The sequence below is a fragment of the Aphelocoma coerulescens genome, chromosome 5 (assembly GCF_041296385.1).
Source record: "Aphelocoma coerulescens isolate FSJ_1873_10779 chromosome 5, UR_Acoe_1.0, whole genome shotgun sequence".
NCBI lineage: Eukaryota > Metazoa > Chordata > Aves > Passeriformes > Corvidae > Aphelocoma > Aphelocoma coerulescens.
The window spans coordinates 15,155,736-15,182,674 of record NC_091019.1 but is presented as its reverse complement, the minus strand read 5'-3'; the positions used below and the strand labels follow the sequence as shown (position 1 = coordinate 15,182,674).

The following is a 26,939-nucleotide window of genomic DNA, read 5'->3' as shown; positions in this document are numbered from 1 at the left end:
CTAGTAAAACACTTACTTGCAGCAAACTTAATTTTTGTTCACTGTAATTGTTTTTGTCAAATGTTTTTGAACTTTCAAAAGCTCTCTCCTGTTCTCCAAGGTGGGACCCATATACAAGACACAGCCTGCACCACAGAAAATTTTACAGGCAAAGAGAAATTCTGCCAATTACAAATACACTGGAAGAAGTCTGTATCTCCAGAATCTGAAGTTATTTACGCTCCATGGAATACACTCAGATAAAAAACTAAATCAATGATCTCCTCCAGAAACAAACCCTTCCTGTACTTCAGTTACTGCAGCAGGTGAGAAGGCTCAAATGTGTAAAATGCCTTGAGATGCAGAGTCAAGAACTGCCATATTAGCCAGTGGCAAAGGCATTGGGAATGATTTACAGAAGTCCTGTAGCCACAAGCTCTAAATGTTTTTCAGCTCTGGACTGGTCCTTGTCACATCTAGCATCTCAAACTGAGCTGCAATTTTAAGATACAGTGATATATTAATATATAATTCTTTTGTTCAGGATTTTTTTTTCTCCTTGCCTCTGTTATACCATACAGCCTACAAGTTTGAAAGCTGTATTTTGCTAACTAGGGCATGACTTCATAGACATAACTATTGGTCTGTTTTGATCCAGAACAGTGTAGAAGTGATTTTTAAGTCAAAGATAGTAGTGCCATTTCTACATCTACCTTTGTTTGCACTGGAGAAAACACAAGTTTTGGACAAATACCTAATAACAAATAGAGTTTCTGATAAAACACAGATACTCCAGGTCAATATCAAATCATTCGCTGAGGGACAGCAAGCCACATTGTAAAGAGAGAGAGCTACTAACACCACTATGCCTTTCTGTGGCTTCTGTTCTCCTAAGGTTTCCTCAGAGTTACACTGATCCTCTTAACTATGGTGCAATCAAACCAAGCACTCATTTGATACAACAGGGTCATGGTCATGCACTAGCTGTAAGCATGCTGTGGGCTCTTTTGTCCCCTGTTGAAGGGTTAAGAAGATTTCACAGAGCTGCTTCCTGCCAGAATTGCTAAGAAGTCACTTTCAGCTACACACAAGGTGCTTTCCTATCCTTCCATTCCTTGGCGTTCACCTCAGTGACTCACAAGGAAGGATTAAAGTCGTACCCTTAAAGTTCACTGAAAGCCAGAGTCTTCCTTTTGTAAGCATAACAATCCTTCTGCAATTTCTCCAATTTGCTTCCTGTAACTGACTCTTGTTCCAAACAACATCAGAATGTTCCCACTGGTTCAGACCAAAATAGCATTCCTGGTCCAAGGTTCAGTCACTGTCCGTGAGAGTTAGCAGGTGCCTGGAGAAGAGAATAAGAATGTACAGTGCAACTTAACTAGCCTAAAAGTCTGTTGACTCACAGATTTTGTTTCTGTAACTAAAAGAAGTTGGAAGACTTTTGTTCCATGAATTTGTCTGATTGCAACAACCCATAACAGTAAGTTTCATGATTTAAAAACATGCTGCTGAAAAGTGCCTTCTTTTCAGCTGATTCTTGACCTGTTGTCTTCTAGTTTCATTGGATTTGTATTAGTTCTTAAATCAAAAGAGATTTTTTTCCCTGTTTATCATCTCTCTTTCATATATCATTTCAGATACTTCTATTACTCCTCTTGTTACCCCTTCAATCCTTTCCTTCCTAGCATGAAGAGTCACAATCAATCCACTCTTGTCTTGTAGTGAAAATGTTTCGTACCTTCAACCACCCTTGCCATCACTCTACAATTCCCATTCAGAGCACAGTTTTCTCTCCTAACACAAAAAAAATCTCAATTTTTAACAAGTGGTGAATGAACTTCAGGTAACTTCAAAAATAATGTGTTGGAGTGGATTTATTTAAAACACTTTACTTTCTTCAGATCCAAGGGCTTTTTTCCCTCCTGTACTCACAGCAGAAACCCATGAATCCTACAGCCAGATTCTTAAAACTCACAGTTATCCTCCCAAATTATGTCCTCACTCTGCTCTCTCTTTCCCTAATTTCCTGAAGTGACATTCACACAACTCTGGTGGAAAAACAGCTCTGGTGATTCATGCCAGTTAATTCACACCCTGGTAAGGATCAAGGGAATCTTAGTTACTGCAAGAATCTTGATACTTGCAAAGCACGCAGTTGTATGGATGTTTATGTGGAGGCACATTCTTTCAACTGAAGATTTTTTGTATTAAAATTTAAATCCATGATCTCCAGGGATCTGAATCACTGCCAAAGTAATTAGAAATACTTCTGCAGACTTCATTGATCTTTGCTTCTGACCTATAAAGAATCACAAAGTGTTGAACCAGCTGATGTCACCATATCCCTGAATCACACCTTGCATCTTAGAATTACAGAACCATTAAAGGTGGAAAAGACCTTTAAGATCATCAGCTGAGCAGTCTTGAAACAACAAACCCCACCAAAACTAGGATTGACAAGAAAATACTCTAAAAATATATCTTAGCAACCAGGAGACTGCTACACGTGTGTTGTGCCAGTATCAGCATTAACTGAAACCCTACTGCCACAAATTATAAAGTACATTTGCAGGTTTCCAAATGTCCAGTCAAATCCCACACTAAACAGAGACAGTGACTGTTCAGTTTAAGTGAATCTTTGAACATGTTTGCAATAAATCTTGCAAGCTTTAAACTTTTATAATGCCAGCACTTACAACACTGATTTACAGTCGGACTCAAATGAAGAATCATCATGGTTGACTCAAATAACATCCTCTTGCAGGGTTTCTCAGAGACAGGTGAAGATTACATACGGCAAAATAATGGATGGAGAAATGGTGCATGAGCACCTATTCATCTCCTCACTTGTGCAAGTGCAACTTAAAGATTTTCCTTAGCTTCAGGCTCTTACTTGCACTAACAAAATCTTTCCCTGACAAATTCTACTCAAAACAGATGATGATGATAAGGAAAGAGTTTATTTGACAGTTACTATCCAATAACTTAGTATCCCAAAGTACTTTCTAAGCTATTCAGAATGGAAACGATTTCAAAACAAAAGACTTGTCCAAAGTTTGCCAAAGTCCAGACCCAAGTTCCCAGCACCAATCTGTCTGCACTGGTGGAAGGACAATAAACAACTTGAGAATTCCAGAGATCATTAGGGAACTGCTTTTAATAACTATATATGAATATCTCTCTAGAAATTCCTTTAGCCACCCAGGCCCCTCATTATTTTATGTTTTTACTGTTTTGCACTGTTTTACTGTTTTGATGACAAACACAAACTGGGAAGTGCACAAGGATATCGAGCCCACCTCTGCTGAGCTCTGCCACAGCATACTATACCTAATAAAAACACCAGAATTGATGCTGGTTGTCTATGTCTTTATTTGACTGCACATTTTTTTAAAGTTTCATTTTCTCCCTAACTGTGAATAACAGAGGTGCTCTACTTTGCAAATTATTTTAATGCTACAGAAAGGACAAATAAGCAAGCAACAGAGATAAGCCCTTCACTTTACATTCAGCCCTTTCCCACTTGCTGCCTGACCTGCAACAGGAGACACTCTGACCACAGTCTGTGAAGGCAGATAGAGCAGAGGAAAAGGGACACAAACCAACACAAAACCCAAACTGGGGACTGGCAGTGGAGAAAAGCTGACATGCAGTCATATGGCTGAGGAATTTAGCCCACAGCTCCTGAGCCCTACACAGCACCTTCCACACAGGTCCTTCCTTGCAATCACTTCCATCATAACCAACCCATGAGCAGCAAAAGCTCAACAAGAAACAACATTTCTTTATACCTTGGCTCCTCCTCTCCCTACAGAAAACTTTTCTCAGCCTAGCAAAGCTCTCTTTCTCTGTGTCAGCATAGAGGATGCTTACCCTTGAACAGAGATTTTCTTCCAAACAGACAAACTTTGCTCAAAATCTACAAATCCTGCAGTTCTCCACTTACCTATCCAGAGTGTCCTGAGGCACTTTACTCCCTCCAGCTCTGCTGTTGACACTGGTGTTCTTGTTGGCAGTCATGGTCATTTCTGCTTTCTAGAAGTGTTGATATCTGTGAGAAGAAAAGTCAATTAAGCTTAACAAGTCCAAATGACAACTAACTGCTTGAACAGCTGTGCTGTGTAAAGGCAGAACTCCAGATTGCTTTTCATTCTACAAAACGCAATCCATGTCGTCATGAACCTGAAAAACTAAACCCTACCTCTCCACTGCTGCTATTGCACATCCACAGCCAAGTTTATCAGAGCCCAGTGCTATAAATGGAAATGATTTATGGGAAGTAGGTGTGTGCTTCAGGTGCTGACCTGTCTGATGATCAGAGCTCGATACCAAGTTCACAAAATATCACAGATTTGCTGTGGTTCTTCCATCCATCAGAGTATGTGGAGATCCCAGCAACAACACTGTGTGATGCTTGCAAACACCAGAGCTGTGACTGGAATTTTGACCACAAAACAGCTATCCCAAGGAATGAAGAAAGCTTTCTCACTTTTAAAGTGCAGTTCTATTATGGAAACATTTTCTAGTAGTGAAATTTATTCAATGATGATTTTTTTTGTATATAATTTTCAAATCTGCTTGTGATATGAAAATAGCACAAATGGTTTTCTCTATTGGCCTCAGGATTCTTTAAGTAAAACTGCCTTAGGACACTTTCAAAACCTCAGGTAATATAAAGAATCTTTATCAATTCCTAGGGTTTTTTTAGCAATTTGGTAATCCCAAAAGCTGTGAACTTAATTTCAGCCTTGTGTATAAAGTGCCCAAAAGATAGGTCTCACTTCTGTGACACTGCTGCAGACTGGCAAAAAAACAGCCCAGTACCGTGATTTTTTTTGCCTTCATTCTGCTGTCATAATAGGAATGTCATGCTGTGACTGAAGGGAGAACATGATGATAGGGATTAAGGCCAGGATGTCATCCCAGGGATGCAAAAGCAGGAATCCCTAATATCACGCCTCTCCATTGACTATATCCCATGTTTCTCTGGTGTAAAGCACAGCTCTTAGTGGCCATTTCCTCTGTTCTGGTAATCCCTTAAGAAATATTTTGCAAAATGAGGGAGGAATGCTTTTTCATGTAATGATAAGATTTCTAAAATGCCAGCAGAGTCCCTTGAGAAAGAAATGGAACAGTATTTATTCTACCTGATGCTACAGGACCATCATGAAGGATTCTGCTGGCACCAGTCTGGGTGGTTTCTGAGATGCTGCTTGGTTTATAAACTAAAATATCTACCACAGTTTACAGCAGTGCCACCCAGGGTCTGACCAGAACTACCAATTTTTATGACCATTAATAGCACAGCTAATGCAAAAATAAGGAGTGTTATGAAACTTCTTGTTTACTCAAACCCACAGGAAGTCCAGACTGCTTGAGAAGCCACTGTAATGTGATGCTGCAAAGCAAGCTGGGGACTGACAACACACAAAAATCCCTGTACTAACAGACCTATCACAGTCAAAAAGACATTCTCTAAACCACTTTATTCCAAGCAGTTCTGCCACAAACACAGCCAGAAAATTTGCAGATTGCAGCTCTAGGCAGAGTCAATCATGCTGACCACTGACTCCAGGTCTACTTGTCCTTCTCCATTGTCTTGTATCAATTTTCCCAGATTAAGATTTTTTTCCCTTGTTGGTAACATTTTTTCTACACTGAAGCTCCCTAAATTCCTCCAGTGTCTCATTGTTATTGTTAGTGTTACATTATCAAGATTACAGGACTGTTACAGAACTGCCTGTTCCGACTGGAAAAGGGATTGCTTGGGACAAAAAAGGAAGCATGCTAATGCTGGCCAAGCTTTCTAAGACTGTACATTCCACAGGGAGTAAGCAGTTTTTTAATTTTTTCCACTCACCAGTTCAATACTTTTACTGTGTTAAATCTAAATCACTTATTAGCACTTAATGCGAGAAAAAGGAGAGATCTAAACACGGCATAAGGAGAACAATAACTGATAGCATGCATGTGTAACATTAATTTTCCGAGATTTGCCTTTCTGTTCAAGACAAAAATAAGCTGAAGGGATCCTCAAAAAGATGGGACACTGACCTGACACATTAATAAAATAGTGTACTTTTATGCTGCTGTTTTTTAAGAGTCCATTTTTCCTATACCCCAAATCAGATGGGAATAAAAATAGTATGACAAAGCTTGATAAAAATCACTGTGGTCAATATTTAAAAGAAGTGATTATTTAAACCTCACCTTTCAAAGCCACCCTAAATGTCAAGTAGAACAAAGTGGTTTGTTTCCAAGTAAAGATAAATTGAGTTCTTAAAGACAATTTCTCAAGATCTGTCAAATTTAGTGATAAAAGTGAGTTCCTTCCCATGCAGTTGAGACTATGGTATATATGGTGATATCAACTGACTTTTTGATTCAATTTTTCCTGAATGCTTATTTCAGTTGAATATTCCACTGCCGGTGATGCCGGTATCATCCCAGCATATGCAGAGAAAATGCAAACAACATGAACATGGCAGAAAAATATTCAGCTATTTACAGAGGTACCTGGAAGCAAGGACTTATATCACCCCAAAAAGCCCACCCACTCATCCACCAATGCACCCCCCGCCCCGAAAAATAAAGGAAAAAAAAAAAATCAGAGACAAAGCAACAAGGAAAGAAAACCTAAACTAAGTTTTATGGTCATGCAGAAAGTTATTTTAGAGCCTCCAAATGAGTCTGACAGCCCTGCAAGTTTATTGAATCATTGTATGGTCAGAATCACATTCCTTGGGCTTGGGTGAGAGCATTCCTCATTACAGTATTTGCAAATTATTCTTCACAAAGCAACAGAAACCAAAATCTCTCAAGTATTGTGGCATACGGTTAAGAACAAATCCAAAAATAGTTATGTCACAGATTCTGCATGGCCTCGTAAACCAGCTAACAAACCTGGGCAAAAAATGCAGAATTCTGTTTCATTTGTAAATGTAAAAAATTCATCTGAAACTCTTATTTAGCTGTAATTCATGTTTTGCTCCAGACAAGGTTTCACTAATTTCACTAGGACAACTCTGTAACTGGCAATTTAATGAGCCCAAATGGTAGAATCATTACATCAATTTTGCCCAAAACCTTCACAAACCATTTATCAGGATCAAAAAGTAAAGATGACAGACAAATATGAAAAATGGTGGGATGGCAATGTGGGATCTGCTGCTCATGCCAGGCAAGGTTCAGCATCCTGACTGAAAAGGGCTGCTGCAATGCAATGCAGATGCTTCCTAACAGATCTTTATCATTGCAGGCAGATGCACTGACAGAATATTCCTTATGGACCATCTGTTAATGATCCATACACTTTTACTCTTTTAAAATTAAAGTGTGGCCTAAGGTTTTCATGGACAGATTAGGCACTGAAAGCCATCACACTTTGGGCTAATGAACATTACAGCACCTTGTCTAATGTCTAATTCCATTAACAGGTGTTAGCATGGGAGGGGTAAATCCTCTGTCCTCCCCCCTGCACTGCAATTTAAAATTATTCTTCATTTCCTGAAGCGTCCCAACACTTTGGAAGCACCCACTATCAGTCCCACTACCAAAAAAGTGAAAGTCTATTTTCACTGCAAGCTGTGAATGGGAGTGCATTGAGGAGTGAGGCTTGGAGCAAGCACCTGAAAAGTGCTTTAATCACTTTATAGCTTCAAGAAAACCTCCTGCTTTCTAATATACAGTGTCCATCAGTTAGCACATTCCAAGAACTGATTCCTTCCTCTCCTTCTGTGGAAGCTGAATGTTATTGAACCTAGAAGAAGAATTTACATGTGGTGTCTGATGACTTGAGAAGGGAGACTCTGAATGTCGGTCCCCGAGCCCTCTCCTGGCATTATCACTAACATGGCTTGAAATCTACTTGAAACCTTGAGTTCTGAAGCTTTTTCATGCAGATTATTTTTCCCTTGAAATTCCACTGATCTGGGACCTGAAAAATATGGGAAAATATTACTCCTTTGGTCTGCCCCAGAGGACAGAGACCTGGAGACATAACTGGAAGGCATAACAGGGAAGAACTACAGGCTGCTAAAACAAACTCATGTTTTTGAAAAATTACTTTATAATAAATACAAATTTTCATAAATATATTATTAATAATAATTAATGTGTCTACTTATTTTTCTCTTGAAGGTAGCTGCAACAGAATGTTGAAAGAAGAAGTCAGCTTAACACATTAATATGCTTTTCTGGATGCTTTAAGGGAGCTTGCCCACATGTCAAGAGGTGTAGGTTTAGGTACAGCTAAACTTTTGTTTAGGAGTCGCAATTTGCCTACTCCCTTCCAGTAAAACAGATAATTATGTCCTCCCAGAACAACATCAGTTCTGATGAGCTGGAAAGTCCAATAAAATGTTTAGAAATTCCTGCCTTGAGAGGGCACCAGTAGAGAGTCCCAAGAAGATTGTTAGAAGAATCACATCAGGAATACCTGCTCTCTGGACTGGGATTAACTCCACAGTGTCATCCAGAATTTCCCTCCCTACAACCCACAGCCTGTTTCAAACCAAGCCAGTGACCAGTCTCTCTGCTAAGCTTTCACAGAGTGATGACAAGTTTAATTCTAGCACAAACTTCCTACTATAACCAGCAGGGGTGGTGGACTTGGTTGCCATTGATCCTTGCAATGCCAAAACCACCCTCTCAGCCGTTCAGTCCTCGCTGCACTGAACTGGTACTACTGGGAAACTGATGTTGCAGCACTTACTGGAGATGAAATAAGTTACCTTCCCTAGGCAGTTGAAAACCAGATTCTGCCTGGAGCAAAGACAGCTCTCCACTCACCCTTCACCCTCCTTTCCTGTTTTTCTGCCACATAAAATGGCTGACATTCTTGTTCTTTCCTATTTTGTGCCTTTATTCTGTCTTCCTTGCCCTACTTTATCTTCTTATTACTTCATTTATCTTCTCTCAAGCTATTTTTTTACCTCTTTAATTGAAAATGGGCAATACCTGGTGAAGAGAACACACCTCACTTGAAACACAATGCAGTCCAAAACTAATGTCTAAACTAGGTAAGAACTCAGTGCTAAGCTCCTCTATTACCCTTAGCAGTCCTAGAGCAATCTCAACTTCCAAATAGAAGGAAAAAAACATGAAAATCAAGGAAGAAGACATTTAGAAAAGGAGACATGAACAGAAATGTCTGATATTGAATCAGAAATTAGTATTTCCCTGTGTAGGCTAAAGAAAAGGGTTGGATTTTAAAAAATACATTGACTATTTCAAGATTAAATATCTTGATTTGAGATACCAGGGTAGGAAGAGTCTACGTAGAAGCTGTGCCCAACATATATCACAATTCTTTGGTATTATTCTTCCTTTATTCTTTCCCTTCATCCCCAGGATTTTTGCATAAAAACAACCATTCAAGTCTCAGGAGATCACCTGCTCCTGTTGCTTACTCCTCAGTGAGGTCATAATCCTCTAACAGCAACATCAACACCATTTGCACAACAATGAATTGTTTCTTGTGACACAAAAACCAAATTATAAGTTTTCTAAGGAATGAGAGTTGGTTAGCTTTGAGGAACAAAGATTCTTTTTCATTAATATCTTTTGAGTCACAAAGGATATGATAAATGAGAAAACAGAGTGTCCTTTGGTATTTCCCACAGGGTGCAACCAGTCCCTAAAAACGTCCCAATGCAATTCACAGAGTGAACAAACAAAGATTAAAGTCTTAGTAAGTCTTAAAAGGAATTTCCCAGTTGAGCTGACAGCAATGACTGAACCCTCCTCATGCCAAAGCTGACTGACAAAGTCTGCCAGACAGCTGAGAAGCATCTTGGCTTTGCAACTGCTGTAGGTTTTGATTTGTTAGAGCATCATCTGAGGCAAAACACGGGTCATAGCCATACTACAGAGCAAACTGCTGCACTCAGAGTTGTCAGTGTACTTCCCTTCCTGCCTGTCAGGGAAGTGGCTCCCACTCAGAGTCCTGCTAGAGTGAGAACTGCAAAATTATTAGCAGTTATCAGCCTTGCAGAGTGTTTTAATAATACTTGATGGGCAGAAGGGCAATCATCTTTGAATACCTCAGTAAGGTCAAGAGCTGATATCTGGTGATAGCGTGAGTCTCCTTCTGGTTAGATCACTGTGTGTTAGTGACCGTTCTGAGCCAGTATCTCCCAGAAGCAGGTCCTGTCCATGATACCCAAGCTGCCAGTGCTAATGGTTCCAGGGAAGGAATTATTAATTTGTATGGACTGTCTCAATATGATGATATAAAAGCACCCTGGGAGGATGAGGTACAGGCTGGAGGCCTCCTGGTTGTAAGTAGAAAATACTGGCCAAAGTTGTCTTGGCTTGTACAAAGATATGAGAACAACATTGGGTCTGTCTCTTTAGCTCTTGGCAGTTACCCAGGGAATCCGTAGAAAGGCACACAGAAGATTTTAATTCCCTTAGAGAAGATCTTAATTCCCCTGTATCCAAAGTACATCCAGAAGTGAACCTGGACACAGGCATTAGCAGCAACAAATGGGATGCCAAGTAAGTCCATTGTTTGTCTTAGGGATTTGTGCAGGAACCTTTCAGGAAGGTATCTGTTTACATTGAGAAATTATGTTCTTGCACTTAAAGTAACATCTGCAGGAGCTCTGAGCTGTGTTGGAGCTCTGACGTGGATTTCAGTTGCAGGCTTAGGAAGCCTGCTTAGAGGTGAGATCCACAAATTCAGTGCCAGAGATTAAAGCCCACCACCCATATTCTGGCATCTGGCTGAATGGTCCATTTTCTCAAAGGTACTCCTATCTCTCCTACTGCCTCAGAAATCTATCCAAATCTCCAAATATCACTATTATACCATAGATATAGGCCTAAAACTGGCCTGTCTTGAGGCAATGAGCAGCTCTCTCATGCACAGTGGTTTTCTGATTCAGATTCCCTTCATGTCTATAAACATCTTGGCTACTGCCTCCCTCTCCTTCAAACTCTACATGTTCCAAGCCAAAAGAAACAAACCCAAGCCCCCCGTGCTCCCAGGATGGTAAACTACTGTTAGGTGTGAGCAGCCTGACTGAAAGGGTGCAGTCCATGCCCTGCTTGCCTAAGCTTCCATCTCAGACAACTGAGTAAAGAAATATCAGAGAGAAGCACAGACCCAGCAAAATGAGTGAACCCCAACCACCCTCCTAGCTGCACTGCTGAATCAGAGGATATATGCAAAAGAAGAAACAGAGAGGAGGGGTGAGGTCCAGATAAACATGAGAAGAGTTCAAGACTGGTAGAACAAAGGTGAGGTGAAGGATAGCTAACATACTATGGGAAACAAGAAAGTGAAGAGATTTTTTTAGAAAGATGAAAGGGAAATAAGAAATCCCAGGTGGGAGGAGAAATACACCCACCTTCTTCCCCCCCACACTAGGAACACACTCTGTGTCCCCCAGAGAAAGCAGCCCACCTTTCCTCGTGCTCCGGGATGCTTTCATTTCATGGCTAAAATCTTCCTCCTGGAATAAACTTTGAATTCTCCTAAAGATACTTCAAGAAAAATGGTTCTGCTATACTGTGGTAACCTGACATGAGACTTCACCAAAAGAGACAGAAATTCCTGCATTCCTGCAAAGCAGGTGCAAGTCCATGAGAATGAGAAGTGCTCGAGGTCTGCATAGCTGGTCACTCAACACACAAGCCCAAACTCAAATCTAAATTCAAGTTTTCAGTCCCTAATTTGTGGGTAGAAGCCTCATCCCCCATGCACATACAGCTCTGCAGTGACTGCAGGAGACTTAAGTTCCCAGACTCCTGCAGTTTCTTTACAGAATTGGTTCTAAGGGAGATTGGACAAAAAAAAAAGGAGAAAGGACTGAGAGAATATTGGCAGCTATACCAGAATGACAAAAACAAACTAAGCACAGCAAACTACTTCTCATTCCCTTTGTTAACAAAAATTACAGTAGCTATAGCAACAAAAAGGGGGGCAGGGAGGAAAAAAGTGCGAGACTTTTCAATATCCCCAAAGAACACAGCTTTCTAATATGGAAAAATCAAGATTTATTGCACCAGCAGCTCCTACAAGGCAGGGCTGTAGTAGTGCACAATGGTTTCAATTAAAGGCACCAATCATTAACCAGTACAGCTGGGCTTAGCAGTTGACAGGCAACATCATCTCTTCCAGTGAGCCATGATTCCTTCAGGGACTGAACTATCTTCTCTTGCTGTATGACATGCCCTCCTGCTCTGTTTCTGGTGGATTTACCTCATATTGTCTGTCAAGCGCTGTGACAGAGTGACTGATGTCACTGCTCAACAGAAACATCTCCTTTGTGCCTATATCCCTTTGCCAGGCATCACACACTGAGATCCCCACGCACGCTGCCTGCAGCATGGCCCTGCGCACTCAGCAAGCATCTCAGGGAGAAAAGCATTTCAGTTCCCTGCTGCCTGTGTGTATTTTCCTTCTCAAATACACAGACTTGCAAGCTCAAAAAGGGGAGGAATGTCTGGCACTTCTGCAGTGACCATCTGGCAGAAGCACCGCTCCATTTTCTGGCAACTTGACCAGAATCTTAGAACAATTATTTCAGTTCCTGATTCAAGCGCTGGAGACAGAAGATCAAGTTACATTTCTCTCCAGCCATCAACACTAATTCAGTTTTCACTAAGTCAGCCTTGCTGGAATTTCACTCTTCCACACTAAAACAAAAACAAAAAAAAAAACAAAAAAAAAAAAAAAAAAAAAAAGTGTGAATCTACACTGAAAAGCCAGTAGAAGAAACATAAGGGATTTCAAGAGTTGCCCTCCACAAATGAAAAAAATGCCAACAGCGAAGGAGTTGTTTCTTCCTAGAAAGGACATTTTTATAAGATAAAATGATGAAGAACTGAATATATTGAAAATTAAATTATATCATGGTCCTCAGTGATATCCCCTGGCTTCATAACAACCATGTAAATAAGCTTTCTTCCCTTACTATCCCAAGCTGATCATGAGCTGAAGAGAGCACCTTCCCACCTATTGCTCAGTCACAGGTATACACGGCCATCAGCAGAGGCACTTTTCCCAAGGAAAGAGTTCAGTTCCCACAGCACTGACCTTTGTCCTCTGCATGAAAGGAAAGTTTCAACAAGCTACCACAAGCAAAAGTGTTATAAATCACCTTTCATCAGCCCTCCAACCACTAGCCAGAGAAACAACTGGAAACACTTAAACCTGTTTTAATGTTCCTTGTAGAAGGAGGCAGGGAAACACCTCCCCATCTAGCCACTGGAGCCGATTGCAGCCACCAAACCACTCTGGACTGTGGCTCCTGCCAGTGGAGTTTCTGTTCCTGGAGCAACAGCCTTTACCAGCAGAGATAGAAAACCAAGTAGCAGCCACAGAAACTAGCTCTGTTCACGTGTACGCTGCATCCAGAGTGACAGAAGGGAACCACAGGGGTTTAGATAGAGGCAAACAGAGACAATTCCACAAACAAACTGTAAATGATATCACATATCTTTTAAACCTTCACATGCTGGGAGATGGTATTTGATGATTTGAAAGAGCTTCTCTTCTTTCCTTTTATGAAAATGATTTACATGCAGCTGGGTGCATGACATGTTGGAGACCTCTCAAGAGACCAGCTGCTGTTCCGAAGAACTCACACTTCTATGATAGGAATTTCATAAATGAAGGCACTAACTATCTTCCCAGATGCAGGCTTGAATAGACCCACTGTGCAGGAGAGTTCTGCTGAGGGAACAATCTTTCTTCACAGTCTGCAGAGCAGGAGTAAACCTGACCCAGAGGAGTGTTGCAGCTTGAACTGCTTCATTCTCAGGTTGGGGAGAGAGAGACCCCCAGGGGCCATCAGACAAGCGCTGCCCCCTCACACGGGTCCGTGCAGAATGCTCCCACAGGTGATCCCAGCTTCCCAAATCCCACTTCTCTGCTTGCAAGCCAAGCCTGAACATCTGTAATGCCAGAGAGGGCACAGAAGAACACAGCCTCAACATGTCAGGAAGAAGATCCTTACAGTCAGCTGGATGTGCCCAGGAATAACAAGCAGCCAGTGCGTGCAGGAATAGCGTCCAATTTCTTGTTTCCAGGCTGGCTGCAGTGCCATAATGTGCTACCACTTATGCTTAAAAATATTGAAACATATAACATTAAGTTGAAATATTTATATGAAATGATTAATTTTATCCAGACAGCATTTGGAATGTTGCTCCGGCACCAGCATTTCTACTCAAAGTTTTAGCACTGGTGTTGCTACTTTATCTGAGTTCAAAACTGTGAGTAAAATATAATTTAATAGCAATTTGATTTTGCAATGATCTCATTGAAAAGGCATATGCAGCATTGCCCTTGCAACACAGAAACAGCCACAAGATAAGCCTAAGGGACACAGATTAACACTCTGATCAGATACAATTCCAGGCCCTTCTCCCTTGCAGGGAAGGTTTTGGCCTTTTGCCAAGCAGAGAGCATTCCACACACAGTAGGGTAAATTTGGTATAGCACCCATATGGAAATATCTTCTTCACAACAAGGCCAGGGTACAAAATCTCTTATCTGAACACACGTGCTCTCCTACTTCAAACATGAATGAGCCCACAGCACAGTTTGACTCAAACCTTCCCCATCTCACAGGAGTCCATATTTGAGCAAACTTTCAAATGGCACTGGCACTAAAGCTGGCATTCATCTTTCTTTTCTTCTTTCTTATGAATTTAAGCTGAATACAGCAGAAGTCCAATTTGGATCTTCTCCCCATACAAAAATATTTTTATTGTCTCTTTTAAAGTGTGGTTACCATAGACAATAACTCTGCATCCACCAGACCTTCACAATTGGACCTGTCTACTCACAACAAAAATGTCAAAGCAGATTTTATGATCAATCACGGAATGGCCTGAAATTGTGTCAGGAGAGCTTTAGGTTGGATATTAGAAAAAAGGTTCTTCACCCAGAGGGTGGTTGGACACTGGGACAGGCTCCCCAGGGCAGTGGTCACAGCACCAGCCTGACACAGCTCAAGAAGTGTTTGGACAATGGTCTCAGGCACATGGTGTGACTCTTGGGATATCCTGTGCAGGGCCAGGAGTTGGACTCCATGATCCTCATGGGTCCTTTCCGAGTCAGCTTATTCTCTGATAACACATAGTTATTTAGTGAAAACTGCAAATCTATTCTGCTTTTATAGAGTTTATGCTTATGCAGTTGTCAGCTAAACTCTAGTTTCAGACACTCCTTTGCTACTGTTCATAGAGGGTGATACCAGAAAGGAAATTACATCTTAGACTTCTCTCCTGTTTCCTACTCTTTCACTGCTCCTCCTTCAGTTCAGCTGTATGCACACTCATCTTCCCAATACCAGTAAGCAGAGAATTTAAAAATGAGCATCTACAAATAGACAAACTGCTACAGATACAGAGGTACCACACACACTATTTGATAATAAACTTCAAAAATAAAACTTATTTTCCAATAAGTAAATTGAGTAGAATAAAGTATACACACAGAGCATGAACAATGCTTTCCTGCTAAAAATTCCATCTTCACAAAACAAATGTTTTGAAGGTTAAAAAATCTATCACACTGAAACTCTTTGATGTCAGCTTCCTGTGAATGTATTTTTCCCTGTGTTTGATTAATGAACAAATCAAAACATTCAAGACAGGTACTAAACAGTTTTGTCTGGCATGAAGTCTGCATTGCCAAATTCCATGTGGTTTCCAGTTGGTACCACAAACTTGGCCCCAGTCCATTCAAAACTCAGTCCTAGTCCTCCAAAAGTTAGATAAATACCTATAAACCTTTTTATGATGCCAGGAAGGTGATTTGTGTTATAGAGGCAGATAAAATTGTACCTGTGCCTAGTGCACAGTGGACAAAAGCTGACTGACAGCAGATTTCTCCCTGCTACAACAAAACAAATGCCTTTTGCAACTCCAAAAGGTAAAGATTTATGAGATATGAATCCACTTCAAATACCTTTTGTGACTCTCTGCTCATCTGATGATTTTGGGATGAGGTATTTTAACTGATAATTTGCCTTGAAATTTGTAGGTGTTATAAATGCACCAGGATTCACAGGTTCCTGCAGAGCATGAATTCCTCAAGTTTCCTGATGGAATAACTGCTTCTTTTCTGGGGTGTGCCTAATACTTAAAATCTGAACTCTTACCTCATTTTCTCCAGTCAAATATTCACCTATTTAACCTGAAGAAGAATACATGGTGGGACACCCATATACAACAGGTTTTCTTTATCCTATGTTTTAGAGGCAAGGGTTAAGAATCTTTTTTTCTGGTCCTAGAGAGCCTTAGGGTGTGAAAACCATGAAATTCACTTTGGCTGATTCTTCACAGCAGCTATATGCTAGGCGAGACTCTACAGAAAATATATGTGTGGAAATGGTTTGAAGTTTGAGGGATTCATTTTCAAACTACAGTTTAATTTTATGGCAGTTTCAAAGTATTATCTCTGCTATTTCAGACAACGGCATTTTCTTCACCCTTTGACCAGTCTTTTCATCAAAAAGCCAATAAAGTTGGAGTTTCTGTGAGTGATAAATTCAACTCATGCTGTAGCAAAACATCAAGCAACTGCTCCATTCATTTCTCACAGAAGGAAGTTTTGGCCCTTCCAATTTGGATGGGAAAACTGGAGCCACAACACAAAATATGAGAGCTCTTTGGAAATGCAACCACACCCCACTCATATTCTGCTCTGTGCCCCATGTCCCCACCCACAGATACACAACAGAGGAATACCAGCTGTTGAAGCTTTGCAGATGGCAAATCCAATATTGTGCCATTTTGGAGTTTCTCCTCAAAGGATTTTTCCACATGGCTTCTTTTATAGGGTTGAGATTTCTTTTCTTGGGAGGATGGATATTTGGGCATGGAAAATATCTGTGGGCATGAACAATGGGGAAATAGCATTTATAAACTGAAATAAAGCCTTTCCAATTTGTGGAAACAGCTGGAGGGAGGAAAGAATCTTATGAATAACGTAGTTGAAACCCAACAGGCTGCTGACAGTGAGTCCTTTCAGATGTTCACTATGGCTACACTCTTACATGACAGTACAATATTTAAATCTATAACTAAAGATGATTCAATGCACAATGATGTACCCAGCATTTTGTTTTACTGTACTGAGACTAATAAACCCATCCTTTCCCTACACATAATTTGTAAGAAAGGAAGAGTAGTTTCTTCTGCATCTTGTGTATTTAATGGTGCTGTACAAAAGTGCTAGAATGAGCATTAATTTTCAGTGCTGCTTTAAGCAGACAATTCATTCAACACAAAAGTATTAAGCTCAGCAGTCAGTCAAGGGGATGCCTGCACAGGCACCTTCAAGGGAGCATCTGCTGAGCTTTGTGTTTCTCAGAAGATGTTTCACTCCTGCCACACACAATGTGGCTTTCAGGTTGCAAGAAGGAATCTTGTTTCTTACAAGAAAAGAGGGAGACTTTAAGTATATGTCATTCAATACAGCATGGTTTCAATAGAGCACATTTTCAGAGTAATTCCACAAGTGAATGCCCAATGAAAATAGGCAAAAAAAAACCACCACGGAGCCAAAATTCCACGAGGAAACACCATAATAATATCTTTAAAGGTATTACAGAAATCTTTCAAAACACTGTCAGCAAGGTACTTTACCCATGTTAAGGAGAAGAAAATATTTTTTAATAGATAATTTTCTTTTTCTATTGGAAGAAGTAAAAGATACTTGCCAACTAAATATTTCCTTCAAAGCTACCCTATTTCAGCCAAGCCCCATTAATCATTATGCTGTTAGACAAGATTGCTTTGATGTCCATAGATCATACAGAAGATTTAAAACAGCAAGCTATCTGAAAAATTCAGTGATAAGGTCAAGGTAAATCAAGGTAAAAAGTGTTTACTCAGTTCTAATTTAGTCAAGAGTTTTACTTATTTCACATAAACACAACAAGTTTATCAACTTTTGATTGTTATTTTAGCTAGCACTACATAGTGCAAAACTTCTATTATTATTATTACTATTACCTGACTTGTCCAGTCACCTGGAAACTCAACCATCCAAGGAGAAATGAAGATTAAATTAGAAATACTCTTCTCTATAAATGGGCTGTACAGATGGCACCTTGTTTCTGCAATCAGTTATTGAGTTTAAGATTACAGGTTCATGTTTCAGAAATCAACAGCTACAGAGCCAAAGATGGGAAAAGGACATGAGCAGGATTATAGAGAAACACCTCTCCAGGCAGTTGGGAACTGCTTGATTTTTAATATGCAGAATTGTGCCTACTGATAAAGCTCTCAGCCCAACAGTTCAGTGAAATCAGCTTATTCAAAAATCAAACATTTAAGTCTGCTTGCTCAGTTAACTCAAAATTTAAAGGAGCATTTCTATTAGTTTTTGTCTGTGAAAAATAGTAATTTGGAAGTAGGAAAGGTTTCAACACCCACTTGACAGTAACATTCCTGTAGGTTTTGTGCCAACATATTGAATCCTGAAAACTTCTATTCCTGAAATCAGCAGAGTTTTGTCTGAATGATTACAGGCCCCTGTTGCTTCCACAAAATATCAAAGGGAGTTCAGGCATCTGGACTTAAGGCCCAGGGCCACTGTATTTTAGTCTGAGCCTTATTTCTAAGGCTTACTTTAAATAGCACCAATAAGTTCTACAAGCAAAAAAAAAAAAAAAAAGTCAACCACAGGAACTGGGAAGGGGAAAAGAAGTGCTGACTTTGATTGAATGGGTCCAAAGGCCCTGCTCAGATTGGCCAAGCAATCTGAGTCTCACTGAGCACTCCCTGAGAACTCAGGCCAAATATGGGGGTTTGGGGTTTGTTAGGGGGGGTATGTGGGGGTGAAAATTAAAGTTCTCTTTGAGCACTATAAACAACAAAGAAAACCCACACCTCTCTATCACACAGCTAATGGATCCCCCAAGAACTAGTTTCAGCAGAAACTATTAATAAAAATTCTTTTGGAAAATATTCAAGCTATGGTTTATGGATAGAAAAGCATTAAAAAAATACACATTAATGCTTCCATTAAGAAACAAAAAAATAGAAACATACAGACAAATAACTGTTTAAACTAATGCTTAGCAACAACAAAAAAAAGATTTAAAACACCACTTAACGAATGGATTTGACCCAGATTCCTATCCTCTGTTTTAAGAGAACATTCTTGAGAAGAGTTCACAGGCCTGTTGGTACTACTAATTTATCTCAATTGTGTTACAGCTTTCAAAGCATCAGTAAAAGACTTGCAACATCCGTTCCCACTTTGTTGCCTACACATATTCTTACCAATAAGGGCTATTAAAAGAAGCTGAACTAAAACTGAAAACAAGAAAAATTTTAAATCATAATCAGTAGTCGAAGGGAAGGGTGTCTCTTCTACATACTAAATAAGGGACTTGAAGGATCTACCACAATGGCAGTCTTGGCTTGCTCTCCACTTCATATAGTCCCTAGTTCTTGTGACAACACTGGTTTTGGTTTAAATTTGTGTTTGCTTGCCTTCAGCCCACCTAGGCTGTCTTCATCTTCTGGTGATGACACTGTCATGCCATTTCCTTTATTTCAGCCTGAAAAGTCAGCAGCTCAGCTGCATAGAAGGAGCAAATCTAACTGCATATTCCTTTTAATGAACATGTTTATGGAGTTAGTGGATGAAAGTAGTCTCAAGATACTCATGTGGTAGTTCATTAATAAGCTCCATACAACATGATATTGTTCTCTCAACAGTAGTCTTAACATCCTTATCAATTCGCTCTCCAGTTGCTCTACTGATTCCAAATTTCTCACTTAAGTTTTCACTATGGTTCTGCTACCAAGTAAAAGCCCAAACAGAACAAGTCTACCATTTCTTGGACTCTGCAACAGAGCAATCTGAGGAAAGTATCAGATTAGTCAGCACAATCTACATTTTACTTTTAAACTCCAAGGCTCCACATGTCCTTTCCCTCCCAAGCTAGTTTATCATGGTCATAATCACTGACCTGAATTTTCCTCTTCTGCAACAGATACTATATTTGCAATTTCCAAGCATGCTATAAAAGTCACAGAATCACAGAATAACTGGAGTTGGAAAGGACCCCTGAAAACCATCCAGTTCAAAACCCCTGCTGCAAGTTCACCTAGAGCTGGTTCCACAGGATCTTGTCCAGGTGGGCTTTGAATATCTCCAGAGGTTTTTTTGCTGGAACAGTTGTTTCCATGTGTCCTTCATATTTAGGTACCTGACCAATTCAGCCCATCTGATGTTATTAACTAGCTGCTGTAGCTCTATCACAATTTTCTACTTGAAATAAGTCTTGTTATAGTTCCCCTTTTCATTCTTTCCAATTATTTAAAAAATAAGAGTAACTGATGTTTTAAAAGACTGAATGAGCATCCTATTTGAACAAAGGTCTTTCATCTCCTTATTAATCAGTAAAACCAAGACTAAAGCCCTGTCTTGTCAGTTAAGAGACTAAGAGATTGCTAGACATCAATACACATTTCTCAACCAAAGTTATAGGAGCTCATCATCTTTAAATATCCCAGGGAGAAGGAATACATTTTTTTAAAATTAAGTTTCCAGTTAACATATGTAAAATCACACCTCAAGCTTTTTCCCTAAACTTTTCTTTTTGCATCTCATTTTTGTGTCTGTCAACATTGTAACATAAACCATCTGAGAGGTTTAAAACTGAACAATTCTAAGCAGTGGGTAAAACCACGGTATGTTAGCCGACAGGAGGTTTCGGCTCCTTCCTCATCTTTAAGCATCTCTTATTCAGCTGCTATTTCTCTGCAGCAGGAGCTAGAACATTTATAGACTTCAGTCCAAGACTCCTGGTTTCCTAATACATGCTGCTTAAGCATGTTTTCTCTTGATTTGGTTGTTCCTTTGATAACTACACCACTACTGTATTCCAGCTTGCCCATCTGAATATAACCAGTACTAATTTGCACTTACTGCAGCTGGTGCCCTTCATTGAACACCTGATTGTTCAAATGACAGTACACATGGCTGTGATGTCACCTAGCAGAGTTATACCTGTCTGACAGGTGTCAGAGCTGGGACAGAGATGATGAACATAAAACACAACATGGATAGTGAGAAATTAAGGTAAAGCAGAAGAAATACAAATATGATATGTCTACGTATTAGCCAGTTCTCCTTCAGCCAAATATAAAGCTATTTTCAAAAAAACTAAAATATTTTTCCTATGGCATATAGTCCACAGCCAGCTCCAGCACAAGAGATTTTATCCTCAAACAATCTGAAGAGTGGAAGAATGAAAGCTTATAAAGTATATATCCTTGTCTATGTTGGAAACAGCACAATTCCAAACCAGAGACTAATGCTGAAATACAATCCAGGGGCTGTGCTTCCATTCATAAACTGTTCCATTTGAACACAGGGTCTGGAATGAATTTTATCCTCATGTTCAACCAGAGAGCCACAATTTATTATAGTGCTGCACTTTTCAGTTTCAAAATCATATCCCTAACATTTTTTTCTGTCAAGTCCAATGGAGATTAGCAGACTTTTCAACCAGGATCATCCATAAAGAGAAAATACAGCAGAATTCAACTACCCAGAGACATGAAGGAGCAAGTCCAGTTATATACCACACGGCTAAAAGAAAAGAAAACCTACTGTGTACACACAGCTTCAACAGTCTGAGCTGGAAAGGCATCAGAAAGGTCCTTTCTGTAGTAACAGCATAAGTGGGATCTCAAATTTTTAGCTCAGTAACAGCATAAGTGGGGTCTCAGATTTTAGCTTTGTCTTTAAATTACCACTAGACTGTCTGTGCAGCAGCCCAGCTCTATTACTCCTGTGTAAGATCACGGTAATGCTCCCTGACAACTTCAAACCCCAAAATAAATAACCAGTGCTTCCCAGTCATTGCATATTCTGCAGCCAAGATGTGCCACAAAGGTACAGGCTTATTTACATCAGTTAAGCTTTGAGCTGTTTCAGGAACTTCCTTAGGTTCTCTAGGTAATATCTACTCTCTGATATGCAAATTAAAAGGAATTTAGGATTCAACAACACTGGTAAGATCTATTTCAATCTATAGGCTCACTGCTTTTTGCACCAGTTGTCTACAGATTTCCAGTGTCTTAAAATATTTCTCTGGCAAAAAGAACACTCCAAAAATTGCAACAGAACTAAAAAATATTTCATTGATAGTTCTCCACATACAGCAAGATGAAAGAAGCATCTGCTGCCAGTATACAACAAGGTAAAAGCAATTTAAATAATTACAAAAAACTCCCATCAACTTCTGGGCTAGAACAGTTTCCTCCTCTGGGAAAAGGAAATTGGTGACATTGTCCTTCAGCCCAAGGATGAGATTCCAGCAATCCAATCTGTGATTAAACATGTCATTTCTAAATATTCATTTTTCTCACAAATCTTATTGCACCAGAAATCTCTCGGTTGATCAGGAAATACTCATACAACACCACAAATCAGATTTCCACAGTACATGGAGAAGGAGAAACTAGACTTCAGTTAACATAAACCTCTAAATGAAGACAAAGGAAATTATGACAGACATCAGGTACAGAATCCTTCTAAAGTAAAATTTATTAATCTGTTAACCAAATTTTCACATGCCAGTAAAAAGCTTTCCATTTGATAAGTCAAAGCCACTACCATGTCTCCTTTGCATTGCATTCATATATATTTTATCTACTTGGTCACCTAATGAAACAGTCTAGATCCCTTCAAGCCTTCCACCTCTCATTGACTGACACTGAGCAGTTATTTGACAGCATGGATGACAATTTAAAATGAACCCTGCTTTGACTAGAGCTGCTGTAGAATATCTTTTTTAAACTCATCTCTGAGTAGCTCTGTTTGTGACTAAGATAAGAAACATTTTTAACACAGCAGCTAATAGTTCCATGAGATGCTCCACCATCTATTTTGGAAGGCAATATGCCAAGAGAACTGTGGTGCATTTTCATTCATCTCTTGGCTACTGCTTCTTCCAAAGTTTCTGTCCAAAGACAGCCAAAACCAAGTTCTATGAATCACCACTTGAATGAGACCTAATTATTCAAATAGTTTTAATGCCTTTCTTTTCCTTGTTTCTTGACAGCCTTACACACCTCTTGCCCTTCAGGGCATTTGTCCACATGTCTTTCCCACAGCTGGAAATGCAGGCAATTTCTTTCCCACCCATAATAACTTTCAGATTAAGACGAGAACTGAATACAATATCCTGCAGCTCCCCTTTGGATATTGTCCTTTTTATCCAGGGAGGGAGGAAGAATAAAAATCTGTATCATCCCCTCCTTACAGACACACTTTTCTGAGACCTGATCTGCTGCTTTGTGTACACCACAGATTTATTGCAAGTTAACTCCCTCACAAAGATATTTGTCACGTTTGCTTTTACCAGAATACACAAGATCATTAATAAACCCTCAGCCATGAAACTGCAAATATATGATCCACTTAACCAGTGTAAGTGGGGGAAACTTAACATTTAGCTGTAAAACATGAACTGCTTCAAAAAGAGTATTGGTTGGAATGTTTCAATAATGAGGAAAGAGGAAAAAAAGAGAGAAAAATACATCTTAATTCTCCACCTTACTCCTTATGAGTCCCACTATTTTTTGTTTTGCCTGCTACTAAATTAATACCAAAAAAAAAAAAAAGGAAACCCCAACCTGTTTCACAGCAATGTTGTCTGCTTTCTCCCTGTATAACTACACACAAAAGAAACAATAATGAATGGTATAATATAGATTTACAGCAAATTCTTAACTATCTGTTCATCTTAGTCATTAAGACAGTAACCCCAGCTCACAGTGCTCTCTCAATTCCCAAGGAAGATGACTCAGTTGCTTTTACAGGAGTACTGTCTGGGATTCAGACTCATTTTTCTGGGGGAAGATTTTCAAGGTAGAATGAAAAATGCAAGCTAGGATGCAGACAGCTGAGAGACAAAGCACTTTTTCACAATTCTAAGGAGCTGGTTTTCCACTTCCCCACCTGTACTGCCGACAGGACTGTGCTGGCTGTAGAAAAATGACAGAAATGCAAACTTACCATCGAGATACAGGATGGAGAGATTTTGTAAGTAATGAATTTTTAGCCACAGATTTGTGACAGGATTGGGAAAAAGTGATGAGCAAATTGACATGTGCTGACTCATTCACCTTTCTTTAACCAAAAGAAAATTAATGGCTTGTGGGGTATGCCCAGCCCCTGCCCTGGAGGGACGCCTGCTGAGATAAGGAGATTGCTTAACCTCCCAGCAGGACTCCCTGGAAAGGCAACCACTTTGCAGCTACAGTGAGAAGAAGACAGAAACAGAATCCTCTGGGAGACCCTATGCAGACCCTTTGTAACCCATTGGCCTTTACCCTCTGACACCCACCCCCTGCATCCCTATAAAAGCTAGCCCTCTGCCCCTGTGATGGCAGAGAGCAAAGCCCAGTCACTGGCCTCCCCTTCACCAGGTACGGACTAATAAAGCTACCTCATGCGGAACTGCTGCGCGGGTCTCTCGTCTCTCTCTCCCTGGTCTGGCCTGGAGACTGCCCAGCAGAGCAAGAGCTGGAACCACGAGCTGAAAATCACTAAGCTGATAGCTTCTCTGCATGGGCACTCTGGCTAGCAGCTGAGGGAAGACACCGGGACCTGGGAAGACGATCCTCCATGGGAACATCTCTCCAGACCCATCACAGGTTCCTGGGTCAGAGCTACTGACCCCACACCAGCTGCCTTAATGGCTCTTGAAAATCAAAATGTGTGTATCTTCAGAAGAGCTAGAACTAGAAAAAGGCAATATTCTACTCAAATTAACAGTAGCCTGAACTTTACTAACCCAGTTATTATTACACTCACTACCTCAGAAACAGCGTAAGACTTAGCATAGTGAACACTATACAAAGAGAACTCAAAATATTGGTCTCACTTGAGTAGTTTCTCTTCCAACACTGTGGCAATTTGAGTTTGCTGTGATGTCATCCACACAGCTTCTTACACCACCCCTGCAAAGGTGCAATGGAAGAGGTACCTTGCTGGGACTGGCTGTTACCAGGAGACAAAGAACACTTTGCAGTAAACTTCATGAGCCACCTAATGCTTCATTTTGCTGCAGTATTGCAAAGGAATATATAACATGATTGGTAATGCTGCACATCACTGCTACCAACAGAGCCTACATACAAAGGTCACACCTTATGAAATGGTTGTCAACTCCTTCTGATTGACAGTTCTCAAATGTTGCCTTTTCTACTTTCAATGCCAAAAACACCACAGAATTTCAACCTTGCACAGAAATACTTCATTCATTAAGCCACACTTTCTTAAGAAGTCTTTTTCCTCTTTCCCAAAATAGAGATTTGATTTTATTAAAAATGTGAAACAAAAGTATTCCTTCACAAAATACCCAGCTGTGCTGAGGTACATAGAATCCATTGAGAATAAACCCATTTGCATTCCTTGTCTTTCATTTTCCCACTGACTGTACTTGGTGTGTCACAAAGTTCATAGAATCACCAAATGGTATGGACTGGAAGGGACCTTTAAAGATCATTTAGTTCCAACTCCCCTGCTATTGATAGGGACATCTTCCACTAAACCAGGTTCCTCAAAGTCCCATCCAACCTGGCCTGGAACAATTCCAGGGATGGGGCATCCACAACTTCTCTGGGCAAGATGTTGCTGTGTCTCAGCACTCGCTCAGAAATTAGAATTTGCTATTAGCACGTGACAAAATTTTGTCTGAGAGACATCCTGATTCCATTTTATTTAGCGTCCAGAGTGCAGCACCAGGATTCAGTCCACAGCCTTCTGATATAGAGCCCCAGGGTCTACCACTTCAGTTAAAAAAAACCTCCAATACCTGCCAATATTAGCAAAGCTGCATCCTGTTTGCAATTCCCCTCAGAGATGGACTGAATGCTTGTAAGCAGATCTGATTCTACTCAGGAAAGGGCAATCATGTTCTACTTCAAAAAGACCTCCTCCTTTTTATTATGCTTATGCCATACTATCTTATTTATACTACTATTATTTCCCTTCTTTTATCTTCCCTGCATAAGAGGGGAAAATACTGGTATTACAGATCCTTCTGGATTTCAAGATTGATGTGTTCATGATAGAAAGAGAGCTCTCCGTGCCTATAATTTTATCCTTTTGTTTTCTCCATGTTTTATGTATGAGTGTGATTTGGCATACAACATATTAATAGATAAGCTACAGATAACAAGCAGTTGCAGACTGCTACATCTTGTAGTGTTCACTGAGGAATTGCAAAGGGAGATATTAGCTGAATATAAATGAAATGCTCCTGCTCTTTTTTTTTTTTTTTAATAACTGCAAGAGAACAGTCTGACTGCTCACCCCACAGCTTCAACCGTGGCCAAAATACCTGTCTGAATTTCTGTAACTGTTCTGCAAAAAAGTCGGTTTGATTTAAGGGTGCCCAAGTCTGCCCTGTACCTCCACTGGTGCTTTGATCCCCAGAACTTCAATCTGACATTTAGAGCTTACTTGGTCCCCAAAACAAAACATAAAACTTCTTAACAAATGGAAAACGTATGGAGTCAGCACTGGTTCAGTCCCACAGAGGAGGTACTGCAAATTGCAGAGAAATTTAGCCAGTCATGGTTGGCTGCTTCACACACAAAGAGCACAATCGGTCAGTAACAAAGAGCAGGAAGAATAATTTTCTCTCCTTATCCATGTGCTTTCCTGACTAGGACCCACAAGGGATTTGCTGATAAAACACAGCTTTGTCACATTTGTCAGACCTGAGGCTGTCATGGAAACATGAGTGATGTGACAATCTTTAATGAGCCACTGTCACAAGGGCAATCTGTCCGAGGCAAGAGTTGCTTCTCCTGTTCAGCAGTGATACAGCCCAGCAGGTCCCAGCATCACCCCACTGCCACGAGTGTCCTGGACTGTTTTGTTTTGGGAGCACTATGTGTCCACGATAGTGAAAAAATATTTTGCAGGGTTCCCAGTCTACAATGGTGGGTAA

General features: G+C 40.1%; 1 protein-coding gene across 8 annotated transcripts in view; it reads right to left on the bottom strand.

The window, feature by feature from the left end:
- DENND2B (DENN domain containing 2B) overlaps nt 1–26,939 on the bottom strand; it is a 154,359-nt gene that overhangs the window by 82,347 nt on the left and 45,073 nt on the right. For all 8 annotated transcript variants that reach the window (XM_069016789.1, XM_069016786.1, XM_069016787.1 and 5 more), the window contains one exon: nt 3,929–4,033. In XM_069016789.1, the coding sequence (XP_068872890.1) occupies nt 3,929–4,008 (80 nt within the window). In that variant the 5' untranslated portion in view covers nt 4,009–4,033. The remainder of the gene's footprint in view (nt 1–3,928; nt 4,034–26,939) is intronic.